Source organism: Sphaerodactylus townsendi, unplaced genomic scaffold, assembly GCF_021028975.2.
Source record: "Sphaerodactylus townsendi isolate TG3544 unplaced genomic scaffold, MPM_Stown_v2.3 scaffold_186, whole genome shotgun sequence".
Lineage (NCBI taxonomy): Eukaryota > Metazoa > Chordata > Lepidosauria > Squamata > Sphaerodactylidae > Sphaerodactylus > Sphaerodactylus townsendi.
Genome location: NW_025950348.1, coordinates 93 through 16,140, shown reverse-complemented (window position 1 = coordinate 16,140; position 16,048 = coordinate 93). Strand labels below are relative to the sequence as shown.

The 16,048-nt window shown below is 46.2% G+C and overlaps 1 protein-coding gene across 1 annotated transcript; it reads left to right on the top strand.

Annotated features, from left to right (window-relative positions):
• Positions 1-815: 815 nt before the first annotated feature.
• LOC125425063 (unconventional myosin-IXa-like) lies at positions 816-12,997 on the top strand (the record flags this gene model as incomplete). The annotated part of the gene is given in 7 exon segments (XM_048482548.1): positions 816-921; positions 6,229-6,360; positions 7,413-7,544; positions 9,717-9,925; positions 11,611-11,793; positions 12,479-12,834; positions 12,836-12,997. Coding segments are annotated over 7 exon segments (1,280 nt in total), but the record flags the coding sequence as incomplete, so codon positions are not given.
• Between the last annotated feature and the right edge of the window lie 3,051 nt (positions 12,998-16,048).

Below are 16,048 nucleotides of genomic sequence, written 5' to 3'. Positions count from 1 at the left end.
CTGGCTACTTGGAATGTCCAGATAGCCCATAATATGGTGGGCTGAGCGGGATGAGACACCAGGAATATATTGGTTGTGGTGGGTTTTCCGGGTTGTGTCACTGTGGTCTGGTGGACCTTGTTCCTAACGTTTTGTCTGCATCTGTGGCTGGCATCTTCAGAGGTGTATCGCAGTGTGTAACAGACTTCTCTCTGTGATACACCTCTGAAGATGCCGGCCACAGATGCAGGCGAAACGTTAGGAACAAGATCCACCAGACCACGGCCACACAGCCTGGAAAACCCACCACAACCAGTTGAATCTGGCCGTGAAAGCCTTCGACAATACAGGAATATTTTGTACCAGCGTTTTGTCATTTTATGCCAACTTCTTGCCTGGCCTTCCAGACGCGAGTCCAGAGGTTGTGTTTATCACTAACACCCCTAAACAGGCTTTGGAGATCACTCCCTCTCTCTGGTGCCCCGCCCTGACCCGGAAAATCATGCAAAATCCTCTAAGTGACCAGACCCTTCATGTGCCATCTTAAGGATTGCGAGGGACTGGAGAGGCTGTCAAGTTGCAAACACCCCCCCTTCCTTCGGGGACTTGCCAGAGCGCGGGCAACTCTGAGGGTCCTTGTGAAGGTTCTTCGTACTTTCATTCGGAGGGGTGGGAGGAAGCTGGTAGGAGGTGCAGGGGTGTGTGAGATGTCTTCATGTGTTCGATCGGATCTTGAGGTTCTAATTTGAAAAAAAAAAGCCACGTGTATCTTTAAAACTGTGTTGTTTTCCCTGAGCCATAACTTGCAGTGTGATGAATCAATGTGGTCTCCGCAGGCTTGCAGGAGAGGAAGGATGCCATCCATGGGGTGTACTCGGTCATCGGTCAGCTCTCTCGCACCCATCACCATACCTTGGAATGCCTGATCTTTCACCTAGTCAGGTACCAGTAGCTGATAACAAAGGGCAAGACCCGGCCTTTTTTTCCTTCACCCAGTGGCTGCCCCCTTACACAGCAAGTAGTGCCAGCGTGGTGTCGTGGTTAAGAGCAGGTGGATTCTAATCTGGAGGACTGGGTTTGATTCCCCACTCCTCCACCTGAGTGGCGGAGACTTATCTGGTGAACCAGATGTGTTTCCACACTTCTGCAATCCTGCTGGGTGACCTTGGGCTAGTCACAGAACTCTCCCAGCCCCACCTACCTCACAAGGTGTCTGTTGTGGGGAGAGGAAGGGAAAGGAGCTTGTGAGCCACCTCGAGTCTCCTTACAGGAGAGAAAGGTGGGATGTAAATCCAAACTCTTCTTCTGCTATATTTGTTACCTTCTGCCCAGCTTCCAAAGCCTGCATACCTAGAGAGGGACCCGCTTGATGTCCTTATGAACATTATTATTATTATTATTATTATTATTATTATTATTATTATTATTATTATTATTATTATTATTATTATTATTATTCACATAACAACACAGCACAAGTGTCTGGAATTCATCTCTGAATATCGAGTCCTTCCCAAGGACCTAGGATATTAGAGGTATTTGCATGGAATATGTGCAGTTCCTAGAAGTGCTGCTTTCTGCAGCATGTGGACTGATGTTCTGTCCAAGTTTAGGCTTTCCAGATGTTTTTCAAGATTTCTTGGGATTCCTCCTGGAGCACCGACTACTAGTGGGATTATTGTTGTTCTTTTTTGCCACAATCGTTCAACTTCAATTTGTAGGTCCTTATATTTTGTGATCTTTTCCAGCTCTTTGTCCTCTACTCTGCTGTCAACTGGCACAGCAACATCTATGATCCAAACATGTTTTTTCTCTACCACTGTTATGTCTGGGGTGTTGTGTGCCAGGTGTCTGTCTGTCTGTATTCTAAAGTCCCAGAGTATTTTTGCTTCTTCATTTTCTGTGGTCTTCTCTGGCTTGTGCTCGTACCAGGTCTTGCTACAGGGCAGGCCGTACTTTTTGCAAAGGTTCCAGTGCACCATTGCTGCTAGCCTATTGTGACGTTCGAGATAGTCAGTTTGGGCTATTTTCTTACAACAGCAAATGATGTGCTCCACGGTTTCATCTCCCTCTTTGCAGAGATGGCACTTTGGGTCATTGTAGGACTTTTCAATTCGTGTCTTTATTGCATTTGTCCGTAATGCTTGCTCCTGGGCAGCAAAAATCAGGCCTTCAGTTTCCTTCTTTAGAGTTCCCCTTCTGAGCCACTCCCATGTTTTCTTGCTGTCAACCTTCCCTTCAATGTTCTTAAAGTACTGCCCATGGATTGGCTTGTTTAGCCACTGCTCCTTTCATGTTTTAAACTGTTGGACCCTATACTCTTTTGATTCTTTGGCTTTCAGCATCTCAGCCTTGTGGACTCAGCCTTTCAATGCTGGCTCTTGACTTTCTTGGATGTATTCTTTCAGGCCTCTTTTCTCTTCCACTACTGATTGCTTGACGTGGAGCAGTCCTCTTCCTCCTTCTGACCTTGCTAGGTAGAGTCTGTCTACATCACTTCTTGGATGCAGTGCTCGATTGATGGTCATAATTTTCCTTGTTTTTCTGTCCAGGATGTCCAATTCGGCTTGTGTCCAGTTAATTATGCCAGCAGTGTAGTGTACTACAGGCTCCACCCAAGTATTAATTGCCTTTATTGTATTTCCCCCATTTAGCTTTGATTTCAAAAATTTTCTTACCCTTCTAAGATATTCCTTCCTAATTGCGCCTTTGACTTCTGCATGCTTGATGTTCTCTGCTTGCAGTCTCCCCAAGTATTTGTAGCTTTCATTCACTGGCAAGCTCTTTATTTCTATGGCATTTGGCATATTCACACCTTCGCATGTTGCAAGTTTACCTTTACTGAGTTCCAAAGTTGCACACTTGTCGAGTCCAAAATCCATTGCAATGTCAGTGCTAAAGACTCTCACTGTGTTCAGTAGTGACTCAATCTCTGCTTTTGATTTTCCATAGAGCTTTAGGTCATCCATGTATAGAAGGTGTGACATTTTTGGTGAGTTTCTTGCTGTCTGATATCCTTGACCTGTTTTCTTCAGAATTATAGAGAGCGGAATCATAGCAATGATGAAGAGTAGTGGGGACAGGGAATCTCCTTGGAATATTCCCCTTCGGATGTTGATTTCCCCTATTCCTGCTCCATTGACTATTAATTCTGTTTTCCAAGTGTGCATTGCATTCTTGACCAATTTCTTGATGTTTTCACTGACTCCAATTATCTCCAGGCAATGAAGTATCCAACTGTGTGGCAGTGAATTGAATGCTTTCCTGTAATCAATCCAAGCTACATGCAAGTTGGTTTTCCTTCTTTTGCAATTCTCAAGGATCATTTTATCTATGAGCAGTTGGTCTTTTGTTCCTCTACTGTTTCATTTGTTTCCTTTTTGTTCTGGGGGCAGCAAGTTCTTTCCTTCCAGGTGGTCTTGTATTGCATCAGCTAATATGCCAGTAAAAAGCTTAAAGGTTGTTGGTAGGCAGGTGATTGGCCTGTAATTGCTAGGGATTGCTCCCCTTTCTTGGTCTTTCATTATCAGAAACGTTTCCCCTGTTGTCATCCATTCTTCAATTTGGCCTGTTTGGAGCATTTGATTCAACTGTTGGGCAATTCTTTCATGCAAGTTGGTCAGTTTCTTCAGCCAGAATCCATGTAGTTCATCACTGCCTGGGGCAGTCCAGTTCTTCACCTTTTTTGCTCGTTTTCCAACCATTTTAGTTGTTATTACCAGGTTGTCCATGTTGTTGCTGCTCAGTTCAGCCTCCACATCTTTGGCCCAATTTGCATTTTGGTTGTAGTTCTTTGGGCTGTCCCAAATGTTTCTCCAGAACTCAATCGTTTGTTCTCTGTCTGGCTCTCCTGTGTTTCGTTTCACATCTCCACTTACATTCTGGTAGAATTATTTCTGGTTGGAGTAGAAAAGTTGATTCTGCTTGAATTGAGCAACCCTTGCTTCGAATCTTGCAATCTTCTTTGAAACTGCCACCATCTGTTGTTTAACCACCTCTATTGCCTCATTGAGTTTCCTCTTGTCCAGGTGGTACCTCTTAACTAGGTCTGCTTTGATTTTGTCATTTTTCAGCTTCTTCTCCTTCATGCTTTTCAGTTTGCTGGCATCCGATCGTAGTTTGCTGATTTTTCTTCCCAGTCTGATTTTCCACTTTGGAGTACCTATTTTCGGCCTTCTTTCTGGGTGATGAATCTTTACCCCTAGCTCTTTAGTAATCACTACTGCAGTGCTGTACATAAGCTGGTTTGTTTCATGCAGTGACATTGTTTGGATTCCAGCAATGACCTTGTTTGCATCCTTCAGTGTATTGAGCAGATCCTTCCTTGGAACAATCTTCAGTGGTGGCAATCTTGTACGTTCGTTTGCATTGTTCATGTGTTCTAGGATCTTCTGCATCAGTTCTTTTTGCTTTTCTGTCAATTGGGAACTTTGGGTTGGCTCCTTTGGAGGTGTGATCATTGTTGTTTCTTCCTCCTCTTCATCCTCTGTCTCTTGCAGTCCTTGAATTGTTGCCAATTTTGTTGAATTTTTTTGAGTGTTTCTTGGTATGTTTTCAATACCATTGTCTTGTGCTTTCTGCTGGATTTCTGCTAGCTCTAGTGCACTAAAAACCTTTTTCCTTTCAATATATCTTCTTTGATCAGCAAGTCTTTGCTCAGTAATTTCTGTGTCTGGGTGAAGTTCTTTACGGACTTGGTACATTCGTTTGAGGTATCCTCTTTTTGACGGGTTTGATTTGTAGTAGCAAGCCATAATTTCTCTATTCTCTGCACACGAATGTTTTCGACGTTTGTTTGGTACTTCCAGTAGTCCTGCAGTCTTCAGCCCTGGTTGCTCAGCTGAAGATCCTGAGTCCTGTAGCCCATTTTCCACCAAGTGACCAGGTACTCCAGCACTAGAAGTGGTCCTTGTTGACCCGGGCGACAACCGATCCAGTATAAAGTTTCTTTTTCTTGTCTTCACCATGGTTTTGGGTTTTGGGCACATTTAGTCTGGCTCCTCATCTGGTTTGGGTGGCCCTCCAGCACAGCCCTCTGACTCATTGGAGCACACGGAGGCCCCACCACCACTATGGAAGTGAGCGTTGCCCACTGAGGATTATTGCTATTATTATTATTATTATCATTATTATTATTATTATTATGCGTATTATTAGTATTATTGTTATTATTATGCGCATAACAACCCAGCACAAGTGTCTGGAATTCATCTCTGAATATCGAGTCCTTCCCAAGGACCGAGGATAATGAAGAGACATTTGCGTAGAATGTGTGCAGTTCCTTTCAGTGCTGCTTTCTTGCAGCAGCTATTGGACTGATGTTCTGTCCAAGTTTAGGCTTTCAAAGATGTTTTCAAAGATTTCTTATGGATTCCTCCCTAGAAACTTCCGACTGCAATTTGGGATTACTGTTGTTCTTTTCTGCCACAATCGTTCAACTACTTCAATTTGTAGGTCCTTGTATTTTGTGATCTTTTCCAGCTCTTTGTCCTCTACCCTGCTGTCAACTGGCACAGCAACATCTATGATCCAAACATGTTTTTTCTCTATCACTGTTATGTCTGGGGTGTTGTGTGCCAGGTGTCTGTCTGTTTGTATTCTAAAGTCCCAGAGTATTTTTGCTTCTTCATTTTCTGTGGTCTTCTCTGGCTCTTATTATTATTATTATTATTATTATTATTGTTGTTGTTGTTGTTGTTGTTGTTGTTGTTGTTGTTGTTGTTGTTGTTAATTAATTAAACTTATATACCCTGAGCAGTGTTCAACATAAACAACATAACATACCTTCCATAATGAAGACCATTTAAAATACAGCGTACAAAACGTAGCGTCCAGACAGCTTAAAAAGTCCCTCTTGAACATGTTGTCAAGCAGTCAGTATTGCAAACTTGTGTGGGCACCAACCTGAATGCTGCAGAATTCTGCTGCGATCGCTGAGCGAGAGGGTGACTTCCCAAGAAACGGATGCCATCCAGAATATGCCAAGCCCCAGCTTGCATCCTGAAACCCTGAGTTTAGTTCATCAGGGTGCACGCTTGCCGCTCCAGCCCTAGATTTCCTTGCTATGAGAAAAGAAGCGCCTGTTTCCCCAGCAGCGTCCTACTGAGAGCCACTATTTCTATTGCATTATCCAGAAGAAAAGCAGCTGCAGATATTTAAGCTGTGTCTTGGTTGTTCTTAGCTGTTGATCTGTGTCGGGTGAACCGAATACAGTGAAGAAACTGCTGCCGTGTTTCTGATGCCGTTTAGGATCGCTCTGCAGGAGGAGACGAACGGCATGTCAGCGAGTGCCCTGGCCATTGTCTTTGCTCCCTGCATCCTCCGTTGTCCCGACACCACGGACCCTCTCCAGAGTGCCCGAGATGCCAGTAAGACAATCAGGTAAAAACGCCGCATGGTGTATTTAGAGTACTTTGGCTGAGGAGAAAAGAGCTTTTCTCCCTAGGAATGACAAAAATTAGTCCTGCTTTCCCCTCCTTTAGAGAGGAATTCGTGCCTTTCAGCAGCCAGGAGTATCATAGAATCATAGAGTTGGAAGAGACCCCCAGGGCCATCAAGTCCAGCCCCCTGCAATGCAGGAACACACGATCAAAGCACTCCCATCCAGCCTCTCTTTGAAAACCTCCAAAGGAGGAGACTCTACCACACTCCGAGGCAGTGCATCCCACTGTCGAACAGCCCTTACCGTCAGGAGATTTTTCTTGATGTTTAGGTGGAATCTCTTCTCCTTCACCTTGAACCCATCACTCCTGGTCCTAGTCTCTGGAGCAGCAGAAGACAAGCGTGCATCCCTCCAAATATCTAAACATGGCTCTCATGTCACCTCTTAACCTTCTCTTCACCAAACTAAACATCCCCAGCTCCCTAAGTCTCTCCTCGTAGGGCATGGATTCCAGACCTTTCACCATTTGGGTTGCCCTCCTCTGGACCCGTTCCAGTGGGTCAATGTCCTGCTTGAATTGCGGTGCCCAGAACTGTACACAGTATTCCAGGTGAGGTCTAACCAATGCAGACTAGAATACTGTAAACACGCTGTTGCCATCATGGGTGCGTTCTGCTGATGTCCTCGCAAGAGGGGTGACCAAGGGCATTTGGAAACAGAGACCAGATTCTCTGAAATGCAGGCTGTTCAGGTTGACCAGCTCTTCTTCCAGTTTCCCACTCACAACGTTAAGAAATAGAAAAAAAAAGATCTGTCCAGCATATACATCAGGGGTGTCCAACTCTGGCCCTTCAGATGTTCGTGGACTACAATTCCCATTAGCCCTGCCAGCATGGCCAATTGGCAGGGGCTGATGGGAATCGTAGTCCAGGAACGTCTGGAGGGCCAGAGTTGAACCCCCCTGATGCAGATGCTCCAATCAGTTCCAAGCCCAGAGAGCCGGCTTCAGAGCATCAGTTTTGACCTCTTAACATATGTATTTTTTTCCCAGCTGCGTAGAGTTGGTGATTGTTGAGCAGATGAACAAGGACCGAGCTCACTTCAAGGATATCAGCAGCCTGGAGTTTACAGAGAACCAAGCCAAGAGCCGGCTGTCGTTGATCCACAGGTCTATGGTAGCGGGGTAAGGAGCCAAGGTCTATGAAGTAAAGGTTCTGTATGGGTAAAGTTCATAGGCATGGACCAATGCATATACAATGCATTGCCTTCTATACAGCAGAGCTACTGCTGCCTGAGCCGATCTTCTGCCTGGGCTTTCCACTTTCTCTGCTCCAGGGGTAACTGTGGGGTTCCAGTCAACAGGTGGACTTCCTCATTGGGTTCCTTAGTGGTTCCAGTTTCTGACACTGTGTCTGTTTTGGGGGCACCTGGGCTTCTAGCCCTGCAATCTCAGTTGGCAGTGTGTCCCCTGATGGCCGCTGGGAGTCAGGGGACCCGGGCCATTCAAGGTTTCGGATTTGATGTCATCAGCCACATGTGATCCAGAGTCCCTCGTCTTCCGAGACTTCACGATGAGAACTCATCAGGAGCCAAAGACCCGACACCCAGCTACTTCTTCTCTCTCTCTCTCTCTCTCTCTCTCTCTCTCTCTCTCTTTTTCTTCTGCTGCTCTGGGATCATAAAACCCCCCTATTGGAAGAGCTGCTCTGGGATCATAAAACCCCCCTATTGGAAGAGCTTCTTCTCCCCCGTCCCATCACTTATATGTTAAAAAGCTCCCCAAATCCCATCGTATCTTCAATGTTTTAAACTGAGCCAGAGGGAAGATCTGCGGCTCAGTGATTAATACATAAAAGATCCCAGACATCTTTAGGGTGGAGTGCTTATGAAAAAAAAAAAAGTGGACTGGAGCTGGGGGGAGCTCTTAAAGAGGGATGTATGGCTTCTGCATCATCAAATCACTTAGCAGAGAAGAGAGTCAGGAAACTCTGCTAGCTGATGTCGCTTTAAATATTTGTCTTTGCTTTCCGTGTGAAAGCATCGTCGTGGGAGCCGGGACTTTCTGGACCACGGGTGCCATATCCCTTGCCAGTGTATTCAAAGGATAGCTCCCCATTGCTATGCATGAGAGCGCTGCCCTGTGCGCAACTTATTAGTTCCTTTGGAGAGCACAGATAAGGAGGGCAGTCATACTTCCGAAGGTAGCTTTCCCCGTTATTCTCACTTTTGCTTACTAGAGACACGAAGGATTGAAATAGATAGGATTGAAAGGACTGAAATTGAAGAGATAGAAAAAGTGCAGAGAAGGGCAACAAGGATGATTGAGGGACTGTGGAAACTGCATCGCCTTATGAGAACAGGCTGCGGCGTTTGGGACTCTGGAGTTTGGAAGCGTCTGAGGGGGGATATGATTGAGGAATCCTATAAAATTATGCATGGGGTAGAAAATGTTGACAAGAGAGACATTTTACTATATTTCTCACAATACTAGAACCAAGGGGCATCCATTAGCGAAAATGCTGGGGGAGGAAGAATTAGGACTAATAAAGGAAACACTTCTTCATAGCAACTGTGTGATTTGATTGTTTTGGAATATGCTACCACAGGAGGGTGGTGATGGCCCACTAATCTGGATAGCTTTAAAAGGGGCTTGGACAGATTGATGGAGAATGTCGATTTATGGCTACTAATCTTGATCCCTCCTTGATCACAAAGTTACAAAATGCCTGTAACAGTCCAGGTTAACAGGAGCAACAGCCACAGAAGGCCATTGCTTTCACATCACCGGTAAGCTCCCAATAGCACCTAGAACAGGCCACTCGGCGTAGCAGAGAGCTGGACTAGATGGACTCTGGTCTGATCCAGCTGGCTTGTTCTTATGTTCTTATGTTCTTAAATATGCTGGCTGCTAATCTGTGACCTGCAAGAGTGAACGTTTATGTCCCTGTAGGAACAGCAAGTTGCGAGTGAAGGTGCCTTGGAATCCAGAGGGCTTTTGCACCTACATTAGTTTTGCCATTAGTGCCCCACTATTTTAAATGTGGATCTGTGCAAAGATGTCAAAATTGACATTGCCCATTTGGCACCTAATTTTAATCACTTTTGCAAATAAAAGGAGGCTGAATTGTTTTGACAACCACAGGTGCAGCATAGAAGCCTGGAATTATCTTGAATTATACTTGCTTCATGTCCGCTCAGTAGCTCTCTCAAACGTACAAGAACATCTGCGGGTTTCTTTGTTATCATTACATTAAATTCAGCCTTCACCACATCTGGGGAAACCGAGTTCTTATTCCGAGCCTAAGAGTGAGGCAGAATGCTCGGTCCCCCTAACACCACACTTCTGGTACTTCAGGGCGAAAAGGCGGCTTCAGCAAGGAACCCACCTGAGCTCTCCATGGCCGGATAGGTATAACCCTCTGTGTCGGAATGCCCTTGAAGAGGTAGCGAGGAGCAGCGAGGAGACGCTTGAGGGGATGAACGACGCAGACCATGGCAATGGCCTTCCAGCAGATAAAGAACCTGCAGATCGAGAAAAAAAATTCTGGAAGTCCGGGGAGGGGGGTAAGAAAGCCATCCCCATTAGGAAAAACTTCAAGAGAGATTGGTGCAGGAATTCAGCTTTGATCCCCAATCGGTCTGTCAGTTGTATTACGGCCATTAGGCAAAATGGCAAAAAAGAATAGAGAAGAACAAGAAAAAGGAAGAACAATATGAAACAAAAGAAAAATGGGAATTGTACAAAAATCCACGATACCGAATCCACACAAAGAATATCTCCAGCTTGTAACATTACCACGGTCGCCCCTCATGTGAAATTAAAATGGCTCTTGGTCCCAACATAACTCTTCTCTTACTATAACCCGGCGGGTGGCTACCTGCTGAGATATAAGAGAAACTGAGTCTTCCAACAAAAAATTCTCACAAGAACTGAATAGGAATTAATTCTAGTTAAATTTCTGTACTGGATAAACACTTAATGGATAGGGTAAAGGCCTCCCTTTCCCCTTTCTGGATTTCCGCAATGCAATAAAATATGTAGTTTGGGGTCCACTTCCCCTGAGTTACGACACATAGTCTCCTATGTCGTGGGATTGCTTTAAATTTGCCCATTAGATTGGCTGATGGAAAAGGCATCCAGAAGCGGGCCCTGGAAAAGGCCCAGCAGCATTTGCGTCAGATCCTCGCCGATTGAAGTAAAGGGAAGGGGCAGCCGAGATGCCTGGCATAAGATTTTCTCGGTTTATATAACACCGGTGGCTGCCGAGGAAATCTACGCGCATTTCAATGTCATTGATGATGATACAAATGATATACCAAGGCTGTTGCTTCTTGCAATGATCCAGTTCCAATAGTTGGCTTTTAGGATCAAATACACTGTCGCAGTTTGAGTGTTCACCATGAAGCTTGGATATGGTGTTGCTGCCAGTAGCAAAGGCAATAAGCCCATGGGGTGGGAAAGGACTGCAAAGCAAGTATGCGATAGCAAGCCTCCAAAAGTTTGTCTCGGCTGAACCCTGCTTCTTGTCGGAACTACATTAGCTGGCCTGGCCTTTAGGAGTGTTAAAAACTCAGAAGTATTAGTTCCAAGGGGACAAAGAGTGCAGCAGCACCAGATGCAGCTCCCCTGTGGGGGGCAGGGTGGGGTTGGAGCACGCGCTGGGCGCTTTCCCCCTTATAGCCTCTGCTCCCTCTCCTCACCTGGAGGGATCGGCCATGTCTTCTTCCCTTCCTCTTTTCATATAAATAAAAACGTTTTAGTCGTTAACGGCATTTGGAGGTTAATGGAGATTCTTGCTGTCCTCATTAGTTTAACTTATTTTTTTGGATTGGAAATCTTATATGTATTAGGAATCTTATACATTATCTTCAACTGTGTTACTCTATAGTAGTAGGACGTACAGATACATGGTAGGTAATAAAGTGAACTTTGACTCTTGGAAGCCTATATCCTGGAAAATGTTACAGGTCTGTAGAGTGCGACCGGACTCAAATCTTGTTGGTCCTTGTGGAATGACTCCGAAAGTAAGTTCGTAAATATTATTGATGTGTAGTGCTTTGCAGGAGCAGCCTGAATCTGGAGTCCCAGTGTGTAAATATCAAGCGCTGTGTCTTTGACTGAGATGTTTCCATTTTTCTTTGTTAGAGATTGTTGTGACCTACGGTGTCGCGGTTGTTTTCCCACATATAGGCCACGGCTTCCAGGCTTCCTCTCAATGCTGCTGGCTTCTCTCCTTCCCTAACTCTAGGGGGGGTTGTGCTTTTTCACCTCAGGGAAGAACTGACGTTCGAGATGTTGGCTCTGGAGCCACGCGCTCCCGACGATGAGACTCTGGAGCCTGAGGCCTCTATCGGCACAGCGGACACCTCTGAGAACTTGAACTTCGAATCCGAGAGCGCCGTCTGCGACAGATCAGGTGAGCAGATGCTTTGTTCAGACAGAAAGCTGTGTTTTGAATGCTTTGGCCGGATTCTGGAATTTAGTCTTCTTCTGTCCCTTGCCCACCACTAGGACTTCTGCTCACTCCTTCCTTCCTTCCTGCCTGCCCCCACCTCATACCCCTGTGCTTCCCTGTGAATCCTTCCCCTTCCCACTCACAACCCCTCCCACCCACCCCCCTCGCTCACAGCCACTTACATGCCCTTTGCTCAGTTGCAGGAAGGAGAAAGGACAGGGAGGGTGGGTGGGTAGGAACGTACGTACGTATGTATGCATGTTTATTTACAGTTAACAACCAGTAATATAATAATTAATAAAAGGACAAATTCCACATTTTTTCAAACAAAGAGGTAAAAAGCTAAAATATAAAACAGAACTTATTTTAACATTCCTCTAAAGAACGGAAGGTCCGCTGTCCACCTGCTTTCCTGTATTCATTTACTAAAACACAAAACCAGGCTACATTACTAATTCTTTGGTCCCTACCCAACAGCAAATAGTTCAATTTCCCTTTATTATCTTTTCCAGCCCATTCAGTCAAGTTAGGTCCCAGGATTTCTTCTCTGAGCTTATCATATAGAGGGCCCTTAAACAACTTGGGACAGTGATTTTAAGCCATTTTGAGACTCCTTAAAGGTAGGAAGAAGCCAGGTATAAAAACCAATTCTTCTTCTTAGCTCTCAGCTCCCTGAGACCCCTGAAGGCAGAATCCACCACCAACCGGTCTCGAAGGCACCTGAGGAAGCAGCGAGACGCTTTGGATTCCGTGGACGCCTCTGTCGCTTTCCCCTCGCTCTCGCCTTCCTCCTGCTCCTGCTTACCTCACGTCACTAGGAAACGGTTCCAGATATGCTTTAAATCACCTTTCTCCCGGGCCACTCCCTCCGGTGGCGCCACTCTGCTCGAGCGACCCCCGGGGCATCTGAAGGGTCCAGACGACAGGCCCCAGTTCACCGCCGGGGGGACTTTCAATCCCGAGAAGGGCCAGCAGAAACTGAAGAATGTGAAAAACTCTCCCCTGAAAGCCAAAGAGCCCTCCCGAAGGGGCTGCTGGGCCGGGCCGCAAGAGGCACCCTGACGCTGCTGGTGGCGGTAGCCCCCAGCAGTTAGGACTCCTCGGGAGCAATGAGTCCATGGTGCGAGCTTGTCAGCGACAGCTGAACGAGAACATCTCACCTGCAGTGTTTCCACTTTGATGCCGCCTGGCCGCTGCTCACCAGCTTTCCCGCTGCCTGCGTCGACTTGTCCTCCCTTCTCGCTGAGGACACCAGCGCGGCCTCGCTGGTGTTGAAGAGAAAGGTGGGATTCTGTACGAAAGCATAAATTTCTCAATGAATGCAACGTTCACGACTACACAGACAACTAGCGCGCTGCATCAACAAAGCTCATTTCTCCCAGCACAGAAACCGTTGGCTTTGTCACGGTTGTCTTCGGCTTCTGGATCTCAGAACCTTCTCAGGCCGTTGTGTTGGGGATTTGTGACAAAGCCAACGAAGCCAGGGGAACGACGGCTGCTGTTTCTTGAGTCTCTTGGGGCCATTTTTGAGGGCCAGGGAACGCTCCAACTGGCCGGAAACACCAGGAAGGACAGCTGGCAGTCAAGGGAGCTGCTCTTGGCCTTCATTGTCAACTTTGAGGTGGGCGGATTGGGGGTTTTTTTGCACTGGGATACAAGCATGGACCTCCGTAGAAGGAACCACAGCAAAGAAGAGACCGTTCTCTTTGTTCCGAGCTATTTATAACGCAGTCTGTAGTGTTGACCGATGATGCCGAAATGCTCTTTTTCATTCAAGCACTTGTCAGACCTGCCGCCAGGTTCGTGATCCTGTTGTGGCAGATTGTTTGTTTGTTTTGTCTGAGGCTATTTGTTGTTTCTTTGAGCTTCAGTTGTTGACAGTTGTCCGAATTCAGTTGTTGATAGTTCCCCTTTTGACTCCAGGTTGGAGTCAAACACACACACACACACACACACACACACACACACACAAAACAAAGACTACTTGAAGCGGTTTGTTAGTATTATAGTTACTGAAGTTCGATGTAAATAAAGTTTTTTGGTTTTTGGTTTTCATTTTAAAAAAAATTGCCCCTCCTCGCCATGTGGGACATTTAAGCCGGGATGGTGGAAGGGTCGTCAAGAGGGGGCCGGGATAGTAGAATTAAACCGGAGGACGTTGCTGTACAGATTTGCTAAAGGTCTTTTCCCCCACCACTCCGGGGGCCACGCGGTCAATTGCCCTCTTTGCGTTTGGAGCATTCAGAAGTCCATTGTCGTGTCCGAGTTGTTTTGGAAGTGGTTTGCGGAACACCCCCTTGCTCCCTTTGTAGCTTTGGCAATAAGACATATGTGGGGAAAAGGAGACGCGGATGGGCAACCGCCCCTTAGCAGCCCCCTTTTCAGAGTGTCTGCTGGCTGTGTCGTCATGGGTCAACCCACGCAGCATAAGATTCAGGAGAGGCGTCAACGTCCACGGGAAGTTTTTTCTTGCTTATTTGGCCATTTTGCTTGAAGTCATCTGTACAAATGTAGCCGCAGTCTTTAAAAGTGTATACACGTTTGTTGGGCTCTGGAGGCAGAGGCAGCATCTATACCACAGATCACGATGTGCATAAAACCTGCCCTTCGATGCCCTTTGAATCTAGTTTGCTCCTGGAGTTACACTAACGTCGAGCAAATCATAACAAGTGCCTCATTTCCCGTAGTGGTTGGCTGAGAATAAGAAGGGAGTCAGTGGTTTAAATCTGCTATAAAGTGGGAGCGTTCCCTTCAGATTCAACCAGAAGGACTTGTGGGCACCCTCACTGATAGTCTGAAGTTTGCTACCGGATCCCAGTTTTCAATAATTGGGGGCACCATCAAGACCCGCCATGGGAGGGTCACAGTGTATCTCATCTGGGGGGGACTAGCTTTGTAGGTGAAAAATAGGACACATACACACAAAAGCAGTTGAGTGCACAGAGCAGATTGGTGGCTGCTTTTGGTCAGCACAGCAAGTGACATCTCTTTTTCAAATGCCGACATTTTGAAACCATACCAGTTTGTAATTGGAGAACTCTCCCTGAAGGCAGCCTGGCTTAATAGAGAACTGCTTCCTCTTCAAGCTAAGGACTGTCCCTCAAGAGAAATCCACAATGCTGGACCGTGGCAATGGATTTGAATACTGCACCAACCCCCTGCTGATGGAAAACTAGCAAAAGGAGAACGGTTCTACGCTCCCTTTTGCTTGCGTTGCTGGCTTTCTGTTTCCTGGCAGCCTTCACAATAGTGGAGCGGTCCCTCCCCACACGCAGAAGTGCAGTCACCTACTTTGCCATCTTGAGTTCTACATGTGTGAATGGGGTAAACCAGACTTTGCTCACCCACACAGCCCACTCTAAGTGGCGTAACTTGCTTCGGACAGACGCGGTTCTCATTTGTTCCAGCAACACTTGGCCAGGGCACAGAGGCACCCTTCTCGGAAAACTCACACTTGAACCCCGATCCCCGACACTCCACGAAGAACCCTCAGTCGGTTTCTGTGCTGGGAGAAATGAGCTTTGCGTGCCCTCCGAGGGACTATGCCCCTTTTCTTCCAATGCAAAGCCCTTTCGCCAGCATCGGCCTGGGGGCGGGAAGGGAGGACCAGTGTATTTGGGGGGACTCCTGGCCCGAGCGTTCGGTTGTCGGAATATTTTGAACACAGGCACCAGGAGAGAAGAGGCTTTCCGTTCCGTGGCCCTTCCATATTTCTACCGAACACCCGGTTTCCTGTTCTTCTGCACTCCCCCCCCCACCCCCCAGCCAAATATAGCCCTCTAAGCATTGTGGGAGGGAAGATCTCAGACCTCTTCCGCTCTTTGTATGAAATGAATGTACTTACCACTGGGAAGGACATTGGCTGTATATAATTATTTTTAATAGAAATTTTTAAAAGTAATTTATAAGTATACTGAGTGTAAATTTTAAAAGCAGACTTATGTATTGTAAAAGGATATATTTTTTCCTGTGTCATAACTCTATGGATTTTACCTGTTAAAGGAAGAACTCTATAAAGCTCTTTGCTTTGCTCACCCAGCCGGCTGGCGCACCGCTAGCGTGGCCGGCCAGCAAAGTTGTAATTTCATGTCTAGAAGGGGTTTTTGGGGGGGTTTCAAGTCATGTCGGGTTCTTTTTCCCTTAAAGTGCAATTTGTGTAATATTTTTGTGTAATATTTAAAGTGCAATTTGTGTAATATTTTGTAATTTTTGTGTAATTTGTAATTTTTGT